At 45.1% G+C, this 21,446-nt stretch overlaps 1 protein-coding gene across 18 annotated transcripts in view; it reads left to right on the top strand.

Annotated features, from left to right (window-relative positions):
- The first annotated feature begins 89 nt into the window (after positions 1–89).
- The window catches only part of ACACB (acetyl-CoA carboxylase beta), a 76,160-nt gene continuing 54,803 nt past the window's right edge, over positions 90–21,446 (top strand). For 4 of the 18 annotated variants that reach the window (XM_039504703.1, XM_039504702.1, XM_039504700.1 and 1 more), the window contains exons 1-3: positions 9,027–9,104; positions 9,234–9,430; positions 15,582–16,231. In XM_039504703.1, coding sequence (XP_039360637.1) covers positions 15,591–16,231 — 641 coding nt within the window. In that variant the 5' untranslated portion in view covers positions 9,027–9,104; positions 9,234–9,430; positions 15,582–15,590. Of the gene's footprint in view, positions 219–2,198; positions 2,234–2,464; positions 2,648–9,021; positions 9,105–9,233; positions 9,431–15,581; positions 16,232–19,613; positions 19,742–19,928; positions 19,982–21,446 lie in introns of those variants that run through there. The other 14 variants (XR_005589479.1, XR_005589478.1, XM_039504708.1 and 11 more) reach the window with 12 other exon arrangements.

Here is a 21,446-nt window from a genome sequence, read left to right as displayed (position 1 = left end):
AAGTCCTGCCCCGGCCGTACTGGGCATGCTCCAAGTGCTCTGAGAGTATAAAAGGAGGGAACTCAGCTCAGCCTGGGCTGGCAGCCACAGGGGAAGGACCTAACCGGGAAGCTCCTGGCCAGCACGAAGCCCTACTATGGGAGGAGCCTGAGGAGGTGATGGACCCAGAGACCCACAGAGAACCTAGGGACTTGTGGGAGACCCCAACTCTCAAGCTGGTAGGAAGTGACCTGGGGGTGTAGGGTGACCAGATGTCCTGATAAAATCGGGACTGTCACGATTTTTAGGCCTTTGTCCTGCATCCCAATCGATGTCTGGTCAGGACTCTGGTTGGTTGGTTGTTTTTTGTTTTTTTCTCTCTGCCGGCGGGACTTTGGCACTCCATTTTTAAAATTTTTTTTTTTGCTGTGCCAGCAGGACTCCCCCCACCCCCACCATGTGTCCCGATATTTTCTTCATCCCATCTTGTCACCCTACAGGGGTGGGGGGTTACGGACTGGTACCTTGCCCTGGTAAGCCTCAGCGTGTTTCGGTAGGACCCCCCGCTGAGCCAGTGGCAAAGTCCTACATCGCTGTTAGGGTTGTGGGCTGGGGCCCCATGGAGTGGGAGAGAGACTGGCCACTAGGCCATGCTGCCCTGCAACCACAGGCATAAACCCTCACACCATGTTAAGTTCCTCTTATCAAATGTTTTCTCTTATAAGTGTGCTATAGACTGTTTTCCAAAAAATATTCATATTAAACATAGTAATTTTTGAACTTGAACTCTTACTCCCAATTCTCCATCCTGCTTTGTTTTCTCAGACCTATTTTTTCCCCTCAATATTTTGGTACTTCTAAAGTCTACAATTCAAATGAAAATAAAAGGTAGTGGGTCACCTCATCCAAATCTTCCTTCTATTGTAAGAGTCAAATAGATCATATCACTTGCTGAGAGTGTTTTCTCAGCTGGCATACTATACATTTAAAAAAAACACCTATATGAAATATACCCATTACCCATAGCAGCTGAAGCACAGACAATTATCACTTGTTTTCTTTTGCAGAACGTTTTACATGTGCAAGTTTTTCATCTTCCACCAAACGAGGCTTCCATAGTATAACTCAGGGGTAGGCAACCTATGGTATGAGTGCTGAAGGTGGCATGCGAGCTGATTTTCAGTGGCACTCACATTGCCTGGGTCCTGGCCACCGGTCTGGAGGGCTCTGCATTTTAATTTAATTTTAAATGAAGCTTCTTAAGCATTTTAAAATGCTTATTTACTTTACAACAATTGTTTAGTTATATTACAGACTTATAGAAAGAGACCTTAAAATGTATTACCGGCACATGGAACCTTAAATCAGAGTGAATAAATGAAGACCCGGCACAGCACTTCTGAAAGATTGCCGACTTCTGGTATAACTTCTGTAATTAGGCCATTCTTTTAGTCCCTTATTCAGCAGTCCATAGGCAACATTCCCAACTGCTCCAATGGAGAATATTAAATTACATGACTTGGCTCCTGCCCTTAATTCTGGTGGAGGGAACTTTTATAGGCATTTATAAAATTCCAGTGGAAATATTTCCAGGATTTTTTATACTTGATTTTGGATGGAATTTCCAGCAGCTTCATGCTGGGTGAAGGGAGGGCTTGAAGGCGGCATATAGTTAGTTACTCTGCACCTGGAATATTGTGTCAAAAATAGACTTTGCCTTGCAATGCTGTAGGTTTATATTTCCTTTTATAGAGGGTGTTGAGACCCTGGGATGAAAGCTAGAAGGGGGGGGGGCGATATCTGAGTAATTTGGGCTCAAAACTAAATGCAAGAAGACTCTGATCCAAGGGTGTAGATTTGTTTTTACACCTCTGGTAGCAGTTTTGGCTGAATTCCCTTGCACTGTCCTGGCACAACGGGGGAGCAGCAGGGAGCAGGCGGCACATCTCTCCGGTGTGGAAAGGGGCCGTATGCACAATCACAGCCCCAAGCATTTCCAGGCTGGACCCTTGCAAACGGGAACTCCGCACAAGGCCGCGTTAACCGGCCCTGGCCCTTTCCAAACAGACCCGCTCCTGCGGCAAGGCCGGGGCGGAGCCGGGTCGCTGCCGGGCAAGATCCGCCGCCTGGGCCCCCACCACGGCGCTCCTCCCCCCCCGGTGTGCCTAAATGAGGAGGAGGACCCGGGGGCGGGGGGGTCCTTCAGGCGCGCCGGCCCCGGCCTCGGTTGCCATGGCAGCCGGCCGCTTGTGAGGTGCGTTCTGGAGCCCGCGGCCTGGTCCCCTCTCCGCGCGGGGCGGGGGCAGCGTGTCTGCCCCAGGCCCCGCAGGCAGGGTGCAGCCAGGCGCGCGGCCTCCCTGGAGGGGGCCCCGCCGAGCTCCCCGCTCCTCAGAGCGGCTCACCCGGGGGGCTGCCGCACCCCCTGGCCTGAGGTGGTTTCCATCACCTGCAGGGTTTACAGCTTGGTTCAGTGGCTCCCCGCACCTCCGTACTCGCCCCTTCCTCTGGCGCTGGGACCGGCCCATGGCCAGCGGGGTGCCAGCCCCAGGGAGCGCCAGGTCGGGTTGTGGCGGCTGCTGGGTGTGTTTTGGGGTTTTCAGTTTTATTTTTAAACCCCCCCCCCCCAAGGGACCCCAGCGCAGAGGGGAATGCGCCGCACCGGTGGCAGGTAGGAAACGAGAGGCCTAGCAGCTCCCTTCCCCGGGGGTTTTCTGGGACAAGGCTGGATTAATGTACAAACCGCTTTAACCAGTGGGCTGGTGAACCAGCCTGTCCACAGTTAACGCCTAAGTGTCCAGAGCAACAGAAGGGGGGAGTTCAGAGAGCCGGGAGGCATTGATTTTGTGAGCGGAAAGCAAAGCAGCAGGAACCTCGGGCCATGGGTCGTTGAACAAGATGATTTTAGGGTTTTCTTGCCTGTTACTTGCACTGGATCTGTCACTCCTCGCTTAGGGGTTATGGAAGAGGGTTGATTGTTTAACTTTCCCATTGAAATTGTGTGTGTGTGTCTGTGTCTATATATAATTTGTAGAAGGGTGGGTGAACTGAGTGGTAAGAGTCCTGGGAGCTGTGGCTTGTATTCCCCCTCCAGCTCTGAAAATGTATCTCCGGTCTAGTTTGCATCACTTTCCTGCTCTTCTAACCCTGGGCCCCTCTTCAGCCACATGTGGTTTTGATAATGTGGGTTAAACTAGGATTAGGATGATACCTTCAGACTCTTTCTCCTCTGTGATCTAAAGCAAGATTTTATCCTTTGTACCTTGTTAAAAGCCTTTGATTAGCTATGGTTTATTTTCCTTGCTTAGAAAAGCAATTAAGTTGTGAGGATTTGTTTCTCCTTATCACATCCTGAGATAACAGAGAAACTTTAATGGAAGTTCAGCTCCCAAGATTAGACCTCCTTGCCACATGTTGTAAACTTTTCTTTCCAGACAGCACAATATTTCTGTCCCACAGGAAAACAACAGCTGTCGGGTACATTAACCACTAGAGGGAGAGTTTAGAATTCCGAAAGCGCAGTGAAAAATTGCACAAGAAGCTGAAGTTGGCTCCTTATCCATGGTACCAGCTCCTTATTCAAAGGCCTAAATTATTACAAATACATCAGTGTAAGATTAGGTTTTTAGCAATTTCATCAAATTAGTAAGATTGAATCTGATAATTCAATTTCTAATTACTTAATTATTTATTGATTAAAAATCCAGTAAGGAGCTGGCTTTTGACTGGCTGTAAATGACAAACTAAGTTTTGGGTCACCTGAAGTAATGTGTCCTTGTGAACGACAGACTCTTCTGAAGGAGCTAGAACATGTCACTTGTTGAAGCTTCGTTCTTGAGCAGCACGCCTCCATCTCTCTTCTATATTTTACACAAGACTTGAATAAGGAGCTGGGTTTTGACTGATTGTATGTGCTGAAATGTGTCTCGGGTCACCTGAAGTGACATGTCGCCATGTCTGTCAGATTGTTGTGAAGGAGCTGGGACATTCACTTGCTGACCCAAAGCTTTGTTCTTGAGCAGTGTGGAATGAGCTCTGATGTGCCCACCCCACTTTCATTTTGTACACAGGACTTAAATAAGGAATTGGGTTTTGACAGATTGTACGTGACAAAAGTTTCAGGTTACCCCAAGTAACACTCCCTACGACTGTTATTTTGTTATGAAGAGCTGGGGGTATGCCACTCCCAGCGGAAAACTTCTATTTCTGGTCTGACAAATGTATTACCCCAATTGTTATTTTGTCTCTTAACTAACAATGAGCATACAGTATGCAATATGCATGTAAAAAAACAACAAAAGCAATATTTGGCAAATTTGCTGCAAATCCAGCTGTAATGTTTTCACAGAAATTGTATGATAGTTACAAATGAAGTCTATGGGAACTTTTGGTTTGTTGTTACATGAGTTAAGGACAGGAAAACGGGCTAAACTGATGGAACCGTGTTTAATTGTGTGACCAATATAAACACATGGCTTATGGTCAGTGTTGTGTCTTGTGTTCATTACGTAACAAAAATAATAAGGGGACACTGCTTGGGCACCCTTGACTCCCAAATAATCATGTTTATTAACTCTATGCAAAAATACAAGGCCTAGTTGAATGCACTCTGCTGCTCTGAGTGGTTTCTGATGGCTTCTAAAACATAGAAAGTTGTGAGTACCACTAGAGTGCTCACAAACTACTTAAATGAATACTACCTTATTCTTATATAGTACAATTACTAAATCCACTAGTGTCTTTAGTATTGCTCTGAGATTTGTACAACACCAATGTGTCTTAGTGCACTTCAACAGAATTTGGAGAATTCTTTCAGTGGCTAGAATATCACCACCTTTCCTTTTTAATTCCATCATAGAAATACTAGCCCTCAATTTGATTAAGCATGTGGAAACATACAACACCAGGAAGCATTTAATAAACTCTATTGTTTATGCAAATAATTTTGATGACTTCTGTTGAACTAAGCAATATTTGAAACATTATTTTAAATATTAATTATATTCAAGTTGCATGAAAAAGCACTACAGAGAAGGCAGATGAAGGATTTTTTGGAGGTTGGGGGCATTTCATTTTTGTCTGAATAGTCAGTGAGTGGTATTTGAAAAGAGGCAGGTCGCTGCTTTAAGAGGATTCCACCAAAACATGCCTTGGTTTTTGTTTTTTTTTTCAGCTTGCTTGCTGTCATGCACAGAATGTCTGACAGCTGAAGGGCACATTTTTGAATCTTGCGCTGATCAGACTGAACTGTGAGTGTAATGAGAGAGATGCAGGGATCACCATTAATGAAATGACGTGTACTCAGTTGATGCGATCCGTTGCACTTGTTTACTTTGACTAAAATAAGCAAAGAAATTGTCATTTATTATAATAAAAATCAGTTGTTGGTGCTGATCACTGGTGACACCTATATTTAAGCATTCTGAAGGATTTCCATGCTAAGGCCCTATTTTGCACAAAAGGGAAGTTTCTTCATAAATTTCTACATAGAATTACTGCATAATGTGGTGCTGTCTGCCTCTCCATAAGGAGGTTTTTATGGTCTGTACACAACCAGCTACTGCATGAAATTTCCACATGGAGAGGGAAACTTTGACAAAGTTGTGTGTGCAAAAGGGCCAGTAACAGGGTTTCATAGACTGAGAGATTTTCAGGCCAGAGGGGACCATCGAGTCTGACTTCCTGTATGTCACCAGCAAATTTCATCCAGTTACCCTTGTTGCTGGGCTCAAAACAGCTTATGTTTGACTAAAATATATTTTCTAGAATGCCAAGTATCAGAGGGGTATCCTTGTTAGTTGGTATCCTCACAAAAAGTGAGGAGTTCGGTGGCACCTTAAAGACTAACAGATTTATATGGGCATAAGCTTTCGTGGGGAAAAAAGCCCTGCGAAAGAAGTGAAGTGGGGTTTTTTACCCACGAAAATTTAAGCCCAAATAAATCTGTTTGTCTTTAAGGTGCCACCAGACTCCTCATTATTATTCTTCTAGAATGGCATTCACTCTTGATTTGGAGACATCAAGAGATGAAGAATCCATCACTCCCCTTGGTAGTCTGTTTCAGTGGTTGATCACCTTCACTGTTAAAAGATTTGTGCCTAATTTCTAACTTGACTTTGTCTGGCTTCAAGCTTCCAGCCATTGGTTCTTGTTCTGCCTTTCTGTGGTAGATGAAAAGCCCTTTAGTGCCCGCTCTTTGTCCACATAAAGATACTTACACACTTTAATCAAATCTTCTTTTTGATAAGCTACACAGATTGACCTCTGTAAATCTGTCACTTTAAGGCATTTCCTCCAGCCCTCGAACCATTTCTGTGACTCTTTTCTGTGCCCTCTCCAGTTTTTCAACATCCTTTTCTAAAATGTGAACACCAGAAGTGGATGCAGTAGCCCCTTCCATCCTGACATTTCTATGCTTCTGTAATACTTCTAGTTGAGTTGAATGTCTCCTGGCTCTCTTTCCCCTCTTGGTCTCAAATCACCTGTCCACTTCTTTGGTTTGTAGTCTCACTAATTCCCTTATTGATGATCCCTTCCCTTGTCGTGTCTGTGACCATGATTTCCAAATCTGGTTGTCCAAGTCTTTGTTTTATTGGCTGCTGCACAATGTTGCAACTCATGCTTCCAGACCACGTCTTCTCCTCCAGGAAGGTCCCCAGCTTGCATTTTATATGCTAGAAATCTATTCTGTCTTCCAGCAGAAAGGAGAACATGCTACATCCAAGGCAGGTAGCAGCAGTTGTTCCTTCATCATCCATGTCTGCTATCTCTGATACAGCGCCGTACCTACAACAGGCAATTGACTTGTATACAAGTCTCAGTGCTCAGCTCCCTTCCTTGGAAACACGGAGGGAATAACCACTTAGAGACTTCAAACACTGGTTCTGTTTGAAGGGTCCCAGTAACAAGGCTCTCATTGAGACATAAACAAACCTGACTCCGCTGGCCAGTTCAGGGGTGCGCAGCCAGCCACACAACATTCTGTGAAGAACAAACAGATGGAACAATCCAACACTTGCTAAGTCCCTCTCCCTGCAAGCATAGGATGCACAGCTTCATCCTCTGAACCTCTCCTGTTCACTGCTCCTTTTGCCCCGGATCCGTGTCTGTGCATCTGGAGGGGGAGAAGGACTCGTGACATGGGCCACAGTTTTTCACAAAGAAAATGTTTCAAGTCAGGGAGTTCCATGCCTCAGCTAGGTCAGAATGGTCCCACTGTCAAACTCTGGTTCCTTATTCAGAATGGAAGAGTGGTGGGGGTGTGCCATTTGGCAGACGATTGCACAGAAACACAGCTTTGGTTTGGGGAAAGACTTACTTAGCGGTTGTGGAGACATGTCACTTGGGATGACCTGAGATTCCTTTTGTCATGGTCAGTAGGTTAGTCAAAAACCCTCCTCCTTTGCCTGATTGGGATTGGGATGGGGGTGTGGCACGTGGCAGCATATTGCTCAAGAATGAAGGTTTGAGTGGGGGCAGTTAACATGTCTCAACTTCTTCAGAACAGTCTGGTGGTCAAGGGGGAGTGTAGCTTTGGGTGACCTGAGACGTGTTTAATCACCTCCAGTCTGTCAAAACCCAGCGCCTTATTCAAACTCAGTTGGGATGGGGGTGTGACGTTGCACAAGAGTGAAGCTTCGGGTTGGTGAGTGACATGTCCTGGCACCTTCAGAACAGTCTGTCAATCACAGGGATGTGTCACTTGGGGAGATCCAAAACTTATTTTCTTAAAAACAGCCAGTCAAAACCCATCTCCTCATTTGATTATTTATTAAATAATCAAATCTGTAATTAAAATGATCACATTCAGTCATTAATTTGGTGACATTTTCTAAAAATTAATCCTACACTGAAGTATTTTTACATAATTTTGGCCTTTGGGTAAGGAACTGGGAACCACAAATAAGGGGCTGGTACCAAGAATAGGAAACCTACTTCAGCTTTATAAATTGTAGCATATATATTTGTTTAGAAGCCTTGCACAATTAGTAACCAACTAATTTCTCCCCCAGAACTATGGGCTTTGATAAAATAAATTTTTAATGTGAAATAAATTAATCTATAAAACAAAAAAAATTGGATGGGAGCTCTTGGCTTGGACAGTGTCAGGGCTCTGAGTAAATGAAGGCAGAAAAATCTTGGGTTAATAGCCGAGCAAAAGAGACTCCTTTTGTTTATTGGAAGTGGCCCTTCTACATGTATGTTGTTCTTTTAATATGCTACACCTACCAATAACTGTAGGTGTCTAGATGCAGAATCCAAATTGAAATCTGTTCATGACATGATCTGACTTCCCCTGGAGCAATAGCAAATAGACCCCTATATACACACACAAAAATAAGACCAAAACATAGGTCTTGATCTTATCATTTTAATTAAATGCTAATCATTACAAGAATTAGATATCTTCAACTTTTAATTCTGCTGTACTCTGCCATAGAATAGCTACAAATGACTTTATGCTCAGTACCTGTTTTGCTTATTTTCAGGACAATTGTGTGTTTTTAATTAAAACTTTCCACAATGGATCAATCTCCCCATATTTGTTCATATAATTTTATAGCAGGCTGACAGAAAAAATGTTTGTGCGGAACAAACTCAGCATTAAACAGTTGTTCATTTTGCATCACTGGGTGACCTTTGTCCCACTAAATCTAATCCCATTTTGGTATGCAACAGAATAACTTGTAGCTGCTCTCCACATGCTTGATGTGGAGTCATTGTTGGCTTTTTTTTTTTTAAACTTGGCTTCGGTAAAAGTTTCCCAAGCAGAACGACTGAGGGGATTTTATTTAATATCAATGTCATAAGTAAGATGAGAAATTTAATTTAGGGGAAACTCCATGAAATGTGAAACCATGCAAAGAATGCAGTTGACATTTGGTGTCTTTAACCCCTTAAGGCCTCTGATGATTGGAAATACCAGCAGCCATGGAAAGGTTACCGAAATAATCCTCTCGGTGCATATGGCTTTGGTTAGACGGGCTGTTCAGTGTGGGCCATGCATTATGAAAGCAGTTTGGGTTTTTTCTTGTATGTTTTCAGATCATTCTAGTTCTGGAGATACTTAGATATCTAGCATGGCTCTGAGTTTCAAACAAACCATGGAAAATTGGGAATCCATTAAGGTAAACTTGTGTTAGGAAGCATAGCAAGTGCCTAAGTATATATATTGTTGCATTGTCTGTCATTCTTACCAGAGGATTATTAACTCTCTTCAACTGGTTAAATGCTAATAAGCTTATTTTGTACAACAGGGATTGGTTATAATCTAAAATTTACATTCATCGCAGTCACCACTGCCAAGTACATTCTCCGATGCTCAGCCTCTAGTCCACTAGCCTGACAAGGTACAATATATATTTAGTATTCAAGAACTGTGTAATGCTGAAAGCAGAGTGTGGAGGTCATGAAACAGAGGGCATGTGTGAAGATCCAGAGACCAGATAGGATGGTAAGTGGCTTAATTGTAATGGAACTAATATTGCTAATTAAAAATTAATATGGCTAGTGTGGAAATAGAAGCATATCTGTGCAGGGAGAGGTAATGCAATGGTTTGCCTGTGGGGGTTGTATCTGTCTGCTTGGAATCCTATGGCCATGAAGAAGAACTGATAATGGGGCTGGATGTTGCTTACTTCTATCTAAACTAAGCAGTATAAATTACAACCTTATTTAAATGGATTATGTTACTCTGAACTACAAAAGCTGTTTAAAGATCAAATACTGAATGTTTTAAATGCTATTTAGAGTTTTGAAAGCCCAGGTCTGAATATAAAAACTGCTTGCTTTTAAAGTGACACCCTAAATGTTGCATTTGTATGTTTTTCAGCTGTTGATTGTAATACTCTTCTAGCCGTTACAATGGGTGCATTTGTTTTCTGCCCCTTATGGCCCAGATCCTGCAAACGCTGGTGCACATGCTTACTGTTACTACTGTAAGAATGAGACTACTCATGGTATTTATTTAGCTTTAGATAAAAAGAACCCAAGGCTCTAAGTGCTGTAAAACATCATCAATAATCCAGTAATATCCCAGCACTATTAAAATAATGATTTCAGCAAGAATTCAGCTAGCCAATCATGTGTAGAAATGCCTTTCCACCCTTTCATTGTTGTGGGGAGCAGCACGCCCTCTGCCCTCTCCAAAAACCAACCAAACAGGTGGCTTTAGCCAGCATGCACAGACGCTCACCAAATTTGGGCTACATTGGACCAAGTAGGGGAGAAGATCCAGACTCCTGGAGCTGGCAACCTACTTCTCCTTGAATGAGAGAAATCCAGCTCAAGTGCCTCTGCTAACCACAGCTGTGAGTGGTCCCTTATAACATGTGTTAACTACTTACGCAGAACAATTTGTTCCACCTTGTATTTAGCTTTGACGCTCTGAGTACCTTTCCCAGCCCTGAAGAAGAGTTCTGTGTAGCTCAAAAGCTTGTCTCTCTCACCAACCGAAGCTGGTCTAATAAAAGATATTACCTCGCCCACCTTGTCTCTCTAGTATCTTGGGACCAACATGGCTCCAGCAACACTGCAGACCATAGCTATGGCAGCCTGGCCTGGGGAGAGGGGTAGTCGCTCAGGTAGGTTTGTCCATGCCATTTAGGGCTCTGTAGGTCATAACCAACACCTTAAACTCCATCTGGAGACGGATGGGCAGCCAGTGCTGATCCCGGAGCACGGGTGTCACATGCTTCCAGTGAGACACCCCTGTATTCTGAACTGACTTCATGTCAAATCATTCTGATGCTGCGCAGCCCTGTGTAGAGTGCATTGCAGTAGTCTAATCCTGAGGTATCAAGGCCTGGGGGACAGTGGCAAGGTCAGTATCCAAAAAGAAAGGTCACAACCTCCTAGCCAAATGCAGGTGATAAAAAGCTGATTGGATTCCTGCTGTGATATGACCATCAAACAGCAGGTGGGGGTCTAAAATCACTCCAAAGTTGTGAACCCCAGTAACTCATTGATGGACACGCTCCCTCAGTCCAAAGGACTGAGATTACCTCTGCCATCTCCTCTGGCTGCTTCCCCAAGCCCACCACCATCAACTCCCTCTTGTCTGAGTTGAGCTTCAGCCAGCTTTCCCTTATCCATGCCCCAGTCTCAAGTAGATGCTTGCTGAGGTGCTGAACTGCATCATCCAAGTCAGACAAGCAGGGGTGCTGGGGATGCGGCAGCACCTATGGCTTAAAGTAATAATAGCAACTGAATGCGTGGCTCCCATCACATGTAGGGTTACAGTTTTGTTCAGTGGCTTTCACTATCTAAATTGTTCCAGTGCCCCTGCTGATGGGGTCAAGACAGACAGCTGGGAGTCATTAGCCTACTGACAACACTGCACCCCAGGCCTCCTACCCGCCCCATATGCACGTTGAATGGGAGGGCTAGCAGGATGGTGCCCTGAGGAATCCTACACTTCAGAGCTCTCGGAGTAGAGTTGAGCACGCGCCCATGTGTTGACAGGACCAGGGCCTGCGTTTCTCCAAGACCTCACTCCTGTTTGTTTCTGCTCAGTTTTGAAAAGTAAAACAACGTGGAAATTGCTGCTTTTTCAGCAGCACCTGTGGTGGGTCTGGTGCTTTGGAGATGATACCCCGCCTCAAGACGGCTCCATCGTGGGAGGTGCTGAACTCCTGCCTCCCTTAGTGACGTCCATCGGGTTTGAGGGTGCTTAGCACCTCATGGGATTGAGCCCTTAGTCGGGCATGGGAAAAGCGGGGGACATGAAGGATGAAGCTCACATAAAATAAGGGCATGATGTTTTGTTTGTGCCACTTGTGTGCCATGTGTCTTGTTCTTATGTTTAATTCTTTTGGATTTAGTGTCAGCAGGCAGAGAGGACAGTGTTTGCATGGGAAGAGATGGGTATCAGTTCAGCACAGGCAGGAAACCAAGCCAGGCAGGTTTAGGAGGAGACTAGAAGAGACCGTGGGAGAATGTACTATCAGCTAGCTGGCTTCTGGTGTATTTTGTGGGGTATGGTCTTTTTCCTACCTAATGTGGATGAGGAAATGTACTTCTTAGTCTTGAGGTGCAAATCCAGTGATTCCTTATTCTGTCATCTGCATGCATCATATGTGAAAGTGATCCCGATCCGTGGCAGCAACCTTCAGAGATTGGCAGGACCCTTGTTTTATGTCTGAATTTTTTCATTTTAATTTGATTACCCTTTACAGAAAACCTACTGGCTTGATGGGAACCTAGGAGTAGCCTTCCCAGATCAGAGCAGTAGTTCATCTAGTCGGGAGTCTGGTCTCCTCCAGGGGCAACACCAAATGCTTTAGAGGATGTTACCAGAAACTCCATAACAGAATAACGTGACAATAAGCACTTTAACATACAGATTTTAGTCCCTTCGTGTGGTGAGGTCTGTGTGGAGCCTTGCTGTCCTATTGAAATAAACATATCCAGGGTTAACACTTGTCTGTTGCCTTCTCATCTGTGAACGCAAAATTGCAAGGATGAGCGCAACAGCAAGGTCCAGTGGATCAGGGCCTGGCCTGCCTTTCCCATAGCTGCCACTAACTTGCTGTATGACCCTGGGCAAGTCACTTCATCTCTCTGGGCCCCTGGTTTCTTTCCCACCCTTTGTCTGTCTTGTTTTTTTGGTTTGTGAACTTTTGGGGCAGAGACTGTCTCTCTCCATGTGTTTGTACAGTGCTCAGCACAATGGGCTCTGATGTCACCTGGGGCATCCAGGTACTACCACAGTACAGATAGTAACAGTAATAACAATGCTAACCTGCAGGTCAGATCTTGTTAATAGGTAATTACTATAAACCATCCTGCTGGACTAGAGAGCTCTGAGCCCATCCCTGTAATGTCCATGAGACACCGTGTTCCTTCCTAGTGTGCTAACTTGTCAGACAGCACGGTGGACCAGGCACCAGTTATTCGCTGCCACAGAATATTTTTACAGGATCAGTGTGTCCTGTTTTAAAAATAAACCACATCAGCTTTGCCCGAACACTCAGCGTAATAAAGTCTTTGACATTAGACAGCAGCGGGAGACCATTGTCCTGTGACGGCAGCCTTGTTTGTTTGCATTACAGGCTTGCCGAGCTGTACAAAAACATAGTACAAGACAGTCTGCCCCAAAGAGTTTGCAGTCTAGGTAGGCAAAGCATGGAAGAAAGGCAGGCTTCTTCCCCTTTCCTCCGACGTTGTCAGAACACCAAGGGCACCCTTGTAACGTGCCACAAGCTGGAGGGCTGAATCATTTGCATAAAACAGAACACATTACATCCCTTCCAGTCACCCCAAGGGCCTGTGGAGCCTTTGCATGGCTTATGATAGAGAATCACAGGCTGGGAGTCAAGGCTGCCTCGTGGGGGGGCCCTTGAGGTAGGATTTGTAGATGTGAAGCAAATTATTCATGCCAGGTCACAAGGGTTTTGCAAAAGATAACTAATAAATTCTGCACATGGACCTGCTGGGACCTTTCCCTAAAGCCCTTAAATTGTGAAGTTCTTTCCCGGCCACTCCTGAGCCATGGGGATCATCCTACTCAGGGTGAACAGGCAGAAACACAGCACACACATTGTAAACAAGGAAAAGGGAGGGGGGAATGGGGAGGAAAGGGAAAAACTTCTAAAAAGAGAGGGGGAGATCTCCTTCCCACCACTCCCCCCGGTCTTTCAATTACTTGAAGTACAGAACCTCAGAGTTACGAACACCTTGGAAATGGAGATTGCTTGTAACTCTGAAATGTTTCTAATTCTGAACAAAATGTTATAGTTCTTTCAAAAATTTACAACTGAACATTGACTTAATATAGCTTTGAAACTTTACTATGCAGAAGAAAAATGCTGCTTTTAACCATCTTAATTTAAATGAAACAAGCACAGAAATGGATTCCTTATCTTGTCAAATCTTTTTAACTCCCCCCCGCCCTTTTTTTTTTTTGGCCTGGGTGCGGGGGAGGAGTCTCTGCTGCCTGATTGCGTACTTCTGGTTCCTAATGAGGTGTGTGGTTGACTGGTCAGTTCGTAACTCTGAGGTTCTACTGTAACTACTTTTCAGAAAAGTGGATATTCAGTTTACCTCCTCCCCTTCCATCCCAGCCTGAATCCTTGGTATGTGATATTTGTAGCAGGGGGAATTGTTGTAATAAATAAATGCTGTTGGCATGAAACTTGCTTGTCTGTGTGGCTTGTGCACACAGTTGTCTGTCTGCATGCAAATGGGCTAGACCTATGATACAGTTTTGTATCTTGGTGGGTGTTTCCAGGACCGGCACTAGGTTTTTGCCGCCTCAAGCAAAAAAAAAAAAACTTCCGGGAGCGCAACTGCTAAACCACGTGCTTGGTTTGCTGGTACCTAGAGCTGGCCCTGGGTGTTTCTCTCTTTGGAGACCACAATCCTATGGGAGCCTGGTGCTTGCATTCTGTGCCTGGGTAGAGCAATCAGGCTGAGGACTTTATAAATGAGATGGAAATTGACTGAAGCAGTGGTGCACTTACAAGGATGCTGGGTCCTTGCCATTTTTTTTAAATTGACTTTTTTAAAAAAATCTACTTCTGGTAGACACATACTCTTCATATAATCTGGATTTTTCTTTTAAATTACGATCTCTTCCCCTGATATTTGTAAGGATCTTTTCAGCTAAGAGGAAACTGGGAAAATTGACTTTGCACAATGTTCTGTCAAGTACACAGAATGAACAAGCTTAAAAAAACCTAGAGGGAAATAATTTTTCTGCTAACGCCTTTCAGTTCCAGTGATCTTGGATGGTACTAGTGACTAGAGGGTGCCCAATTTTCAGGGAGAAATGTGATTTTATATTTTTCCCATCCAAGATGACGGTGTCCCTTTCTAAATGTGGCTACACCAAAGTCCTTGTAGATGGTCTTTCATAATAGCCCAAAACTGGGGCTGTTGGCTTAGGATTTAATGTCAAAGGGAATGCACATCTGCTGCTTCCATAAGTCACGTAAACTTATTAGACTGTCACGTTTCTGTGGGGAAAAAGCCAGGGTGTTGACTTGTATTAGCCTATTAGGCATATCCAGGGGAAGCTCAGTGCATAGGACCAGTCAGCTCTTGCCAAGGTTCTGTTTTTAGGAAGTAAAAATAGCTTGTGCTGTAACAGTGTCTTCAGTTTAGCTATTGCCTGTAAGTACATTGCAGTGCTGAATGAAGGACCAAGCAAAGAGATTTGTCTGAAGGATTTTGTTGGGTAAAAGATAAAGTAGCTGACTGCTTGCTTTCGGTATTGAATGTTCTTTGGGTCTTAGAGATATAATGGGAGTGGGGGGGCGTGGTAGGAGGGAGGGTCTGCAAGGTCTGGCTGCTGGCGGCTGCCTTTCGTTCTGTTAATTTAACAAAGAGCTAATAGAGAATCGTGGTTTTGGAGCAAGGGGGATCTGATTCCTATCCTTACTGCTGTAATACAGTTCCTAGTGCTCTGGGAGGATACATACTGGTCATCTTGACATCTGCTGTGACCACAGAAGTTTTACAGTGTTGTTTGATCCTGTGGTAGCATTTGGAATCCAGCCAGTCTTTCTCTGTTAGAATGAGTCCGTCCCAGTCCACTTGCTGCCTGTTAGTGTTAGCTGAACTAGATTGTGACTTTTATACATATGCATCTCTTCGTCTTCTAGGGTTTCTGAATGGTACTGCTGGCCCTGTTGTCCTGTCTGATTTTGCTCTGGTTTATTTGGACCGAAATGGCAAATTCTCAGCCCGTTAACCAGCAGACTGAGAGACCTAGTCCTGAGCCACCAGCGGCCTCTGAAAACAAAGAGAAACCTTCAAAAGGATCAACATGCCTACTGCAGGAGAGGGCTGTAACACCACCCCAGTCCACAGGGCCTGCTCAGACTTCACCGATCTCTGGACATGTGTCCGTGGATGCCTTTCAGCAAGCAGCAAGTATGCTTTGGCAACACAAACTTCCAAATATCCCTTCTTCCTCAGAGCCGGCACAAGATGTTTCAGCAAACAGTTTAGCGGAGCCTTTATCTCAAGTTCCGCTTCCTTCATCAAAGCAGCAGATGAAGCTAAAGAAGTCCATCTCCAGGGAAAAGCAGGAGCAGTTTATAGAACACACTCAGGTACAGCTCAAAAGGCAAGCGATGGCAAAATTTGTCCTGGGCTCTTTTGAAGATAACTCGTCTGATGATGAGCTGATACCTGGATCCTTTAAAGTCACTAGCAGAAGTAGCATGATGAGCATTAGTTCCTCTTCCTCTTTTGAGTCCTTTTCGCTAACGTCACTGTCAGAGTCTGGATCTTCTTCCACAACCATGAGGTAAAGAGCCCTGAGATTTGTTTCCAGCTTCTTTTGCTCAGAGCTATTTATAAATAAGTGAGGGGGAATGTGTATAAAATTAAAAATTACCCGTCCCCTGCCCCAATCCCAATCTTCTAATGAAATTCTGTTTTTTTTAATGGAAACTTTATTTTCTGTTAACATGATTGGGGTGTTGGAGTTTGAGTGGAACCTTGCTAATCCCCACTTCGCTGGTCTGTGCATTTTAGAATTTTGCCCCCAAACACCAGGCAGTCTCTGCCCACATCTTAGCCAGGGTTTAAAAGAAGAGCCAGCGCTGTTGCGAACTCTTTCTACATCTAAACGTGAGCCTCGCTTCACAGCAGCTCGTATGCTATGCTTTGCTGAATTGGGGCCTCACTCAATAATTTGCAATTGTCAGTGATTCCCAATAGTTGTCCTGGTCACTAATGCAGATTTGCAAAGTTATGCTGACTTCAAGAGGCTATTTATGTATATTACAGCATTGCATCGTCCAACTTGCTGGTGCATTAAATCTATTACTAAGTGGACTGGGCAGGTGGGGGATTAGTAATGGAATGTGGAACTGCAGAGTGTAGTCTGCCCAAATTTACTCCCTTCATTGATAAGCCTTTAGGTGTACATATAGCTTGGGTTTTGAGGGGGCTTTCAGGTGAGCTTGGAGGAGAATTTAGTACCCCTGTTTGAATTAGAATGGGCCTGGATCAGGATCCTTGATCTAAAGAGCCCCTAGCTGTGATCCTGATGCACATATTGCTTCTCAGACCTATCTCTACTTTGACCTAAATGCCACTGTGCACAGTATGTTGTTGATTTGGTTTCAAAATGGATATAAAATAATAAACTCAGTGCAGCTGGTTGAGGTGGTGTATCCCCAAGAACTGTGTTCAGTGTCTGTGCAGAGAGTTTTCTCCTCTCTGCATGTGTTGCGTACATGTCATGAATAGTACATGTACATGCCAGAATAGTTCTGAAAGCGCCTTGTTCATGCTCCAACAGTACCACAGCCAAGAAGCTACACTTCACCAGTATCAGCCTGCTCTTGCCAATGAGCACCTCTGTGACTTTTGTCTGAGGAGAGATTAGAGAGTTGAAGTTTGGATGCAGCAACTAGAGAAGTCATCCTAGTTCTTGCTCTTACATGACATGAGGAAAAGATTTCAGCTGAATTAAGGAACTTAAAATGAGAGAAATAGTATAAGGTGTATTTTAACCCCTGGACTGTGATGAGGGATGTGATTGATAAATCAGCTTGACCCTGAGTTGCCCTGCCAGCCTTTGTAGTTTTACAATCGTGTGTGCGTGCTCGCTGACTGTGCAAAGGAGAGAGAGAAAGTGACTATACACAAAGTGCTGTCAAAAGCACAAAGGAAACATTGCAAAAAATAGATTTTTTTCTTCTCCTAATCTCTTTCCAAGGTTGTTATAACAGATATTAATTGTAACTGTTTAAAAATATCAGATGGAAATGTGCCTTTTTTTTTTGTCCATTGGATGTACCCCTTTAAACATAGTAACTCAAGTTAAAATCAGACCACTTTTTCTCCCCTGCTTTCTCTTTCATTTTGGTTTTTCCCCTTGTATGCTTGTTGTGGGTTTTTTTGTTTTGTTTTTTTCTTCTCCAAGCACGCCATCTGTTGGTCTGTACAAATGTTGCTACCTTGTCACTGCCAATAGTCACCACATGGGCCAAAAATCTGCCCTCAGTTACCCTCACTAATGTCTTTGCATGAAGGTAACTAAGGGTAGAATCTTTCTCACTGGTGGGAGGATAAGACCATATTTAATACAGGGGCTCATCATCATGTATGTTACTCTTACACCATACAGATATAAACTCTAAGATATTTTTGTTTTGCTCAGTAACTGCAATTTTATTTGGGTGACCTATGGGCATGATTTTCAGACACCATTGCAAGTTTAATGTTTTCTCTGAATACTGTGTTGGTGCCTCAGTGTCCCCTATGCAGTTCTTAATATCTAGGTGGTGGGATAAGGGTATGTGATTGCTGCAGAGCAAGGGGCCAGTGCACCTAAGTGCCTGACACTGTCTCCTAGCAACTGATGGCCTGGGCCCCTCCTCTGCAAAGGTGCCAATTGAAGGTGTTGGAGACAAAGAGATCAGGTGACAACCTGGCCCGGGAAAGGGGCTGAGCGGAGAAGAAGGGGCTGGAGGGTGGTTACTCTGGAGCTGGCTCGGGACGAGGAGTGAAGTGCAGATGTGGGGGTCTGGCTCACTGGCTCCCAGAATGGACCTGGCTGAGGGGCTGTATCTATAAGCTCTGTTTTAGACCCTGTTCCTGTCATTGAATAAACCTCTGTTACTGGCAACAACAACAAAAAAAGTGCATGTGCTTGCATATGTAATGTTAACAGACCCCGGTTGTCAGTGGGCAGGATCAAACCTGGGACCTCTGGAGCTGAGTGGATGAGCCTCTACAGCATGAGCTAAAAACGCAATGGCTCAGAGCTAAGGCTGTAGAGCAGATTCATTTAACTCTCTCTAAGGCTTTGGCTACACTTACACTTCAAAGCGCTGCCGCGGCAGCGCTTTGAAGCGCTAAGTGTAGTCAAAGCGCCAGCGCTGGGAGAAAGCTCTCCCAGCGCTGTCCGAAAGCTCTCCCAGCGCTGTCCGTACTCCACCTCCGGGGCTTTGACCACACTGGCGCTTTGCAGCGCTGGAGAGGGTGTGTTTTCACACCCTGCTGCAGCGCTGCAAATTTGTAAGTGTAGCCAAGCCCTAAGTGGTCTCAGTGCCACTAGATGGGACAGAACACCACACCCAGAAGATGTGTGGGTTACTATATGCACAAATGTGCCTAGTTAGTCAATTGCCCCTGCAGTTGCCTGACTTCTTTTTTTTTGTTTGTTTGTTTGGTATACAGTTGTGTTAATATGCTTTGTGCCTATGTTGTCTGAAAGTCTAGTCCCAACTGAGCATTATGGAATTTTAAGGAACTATTTTCCGTAATTAGTCTAGATAAATTCGCAATGCACTGTCAGAGGTGGGAGACCTTTACACTCTCTTAGCAGCATCACTTTGGGAGATTTGGGCAGGATTAATTTCAATTCTTTTGCCCTTCTAAACTTAGGTAGAAATACAGCCTTGTACTGTGCAACTTAACCGTGTTATTCCCTGTCTTTGGACTACACCAAAAATAATACTTAATTCAGAAATTTCTAACATTATTTGACCGTCTCTGTTTTGGGCTGGGGAGAGGGACGTTACTCAGACACTATTGAGTAAAATGAAGGCCACCTGCCAGCACCATTTCTCTGCTTTTTTACTTTGTAAACGTGTGGGTTCTGAATGTGTTGAAATGGCTACTGGCTGTTAATAAATGAAGTGTATCCCTTTAAGGAATAGCAATAAGGTGACCTGGGGCTGAGCTAGCCTTGAGGCAAAGGGCTGTTTTCCTTGCATCTTGGGTGAGCAGATTATAGCGATTGTGTGGGGTTGGGTTTGCTCTTTAGCTGCTGAATTGTTTCACTTGGTGTCCTTTAGAGGTAAGAGAGCTTTTAAAACTCTATGATAATATGCAGATGTGAGTTTTCGTGAACTGCTTGTGACCCAAAAGTGGGAGCATGTGTCTTAACTATCACAGTGTTTGACTGTTCTGTGAAATTTGGGGCCTGATCCTCTGAGGTGCTGAGCATCCTCCGTTCCTGTTGACTCCAAGAACTGCAGCACCTTGCTGGGTAACATGCTTAGAAAAAGAAGTCACTGCTAGGAAAGGAGTCATTCAGGTTAGGCTGTTGTTTCACTTGTGTGTCATGGTGAGGGTCTGCGATCCTAAACAAGTTACTTTTGTGTGTGATCTTTGGTGACAGGCTGTGTTCCTCACTCTTATCTGTGGAGATGGCCAGGCAGAATTTTACCTGCTGCTACCACTGCTTGGGGAAACAATCACTAGCCTTCCTTTGTTAGCAGAGGAAGGATAGTGGAAGAATCATAAAGCAGAATGAAAATGTTTACATTTACAAAGGTGGGAGAAGGTGTGTGAGGCCTGGTGGCTGGGCCAGGGAGCTGGGATTCCTAGGATCTATTTCCAGCTCTGTGACCAGCTGCCTGTGATGACCTTCGGCAGGTTCACTTCATCTTCCTGTATCTCCGTTTCTGATGATGCAGATCCAACTTGTAGGCAGGGTTGTGAGGATGAATGAAATGGTGTTAGTAAATTATCCTGAGATCCAGCGAGAAAAAGTGCTAGTGTTAATGGAATCAAATCCACAGGCCTCCCTTGGACAAAACACTCAAGAGCAAGAGCTGCAGATTTGGCCCTGATCTGTTACATATTAATTAATAACTTGTGTTTCTAAAGAGCCTCTCACTGAGGCACTTGAGGTGCTGAGCAAATGGATGGGATGTGAGACCATTAAAACAGCTTACAAACTAGATGGTGCTGCTGTTATTGCAGTAAAGCACAGATGAAGTGCTTGGTCTTAACACTTTGGGTTGCATACTGCTAAAAAGTGAGATTGATTAAGCTGTGTGGAGAGTCAGAGGGGGTGGGGAGCAGGGGAAGGAGTGGGTGGGATCCATACTCTTGTGGCTGCTAGAGCAAAAGACTCCTTCCTCACCCACCTTACATGTAAAGAGGCAGTGGTCATTACCAGAGTGCTGATCCTCCCCAGGACCCTTGCCAGGGAGGTCTTTGGAAGCCAGCAAGACTGATGCTGTCTCTACGCAGGGCCGGTGCAAGGATGTTTTGCGCCCTAGGTGAAACTTCCACCTTGCGCCCCCTTGCGCCTCCCCCTGAGGAGCCCCCCCACGGCAGCTCCCCCCCTCCACCCTGAGGAGCCCCCCCTTGCGGCAGCTCCCCACCCTCTGCCCTGAGGCACCCACCTGCCCCAGCTCACCCCTGCTCCGCGCACGAGCACCCCGTCGCTGCTTCACTTCTCCCGCCTCCCAGGCTTGCGGCACCTAAGCTGATTGGCGCCGCAAGCCTGGGAGGCAGGAGACGTGAAGCGGCCACGGCATGCTCGGGGAGGAGGTGGGGCAGGGGTGAGCTGGGGCAGGGAGTTCCCCTGCGTGCCGCCCCCCCCTTACTTGCTGCAGGCGGCCCTCCCCGCGCTCCCCTGCCCCAGCTCCCTCCGCCTAAATGCTGGCGGTGGCCAAAGATCCAGCTGCCGTGGTCACTGCCGAAGAAAATGGCGCCCCCCCCAAATCCTAGCGCCCTAGGCAACCGCCTAGGTCGTCTAAATGGTTGCA

The sequence above is a fragment of the Mauremys reevesii genome, linkage group 18 (genome assembly GCF_016161935.1).
Source record: "Mauremys reevesii isolate NIE-2019 linkage group 18, ASM1616193v1, whole genome shotgun sequence".
Lineage (NCBI taxonomy): Eukaryota > Metazoa > Chordata > Testudines > Geoemydidae > Mauremys > Mauremys reevesii.
The sequence above is the reverse complement of the archived record's forward strand: the minus strand, read 5'-3'. Positions and strand labels throughout refer to the sequence as shown.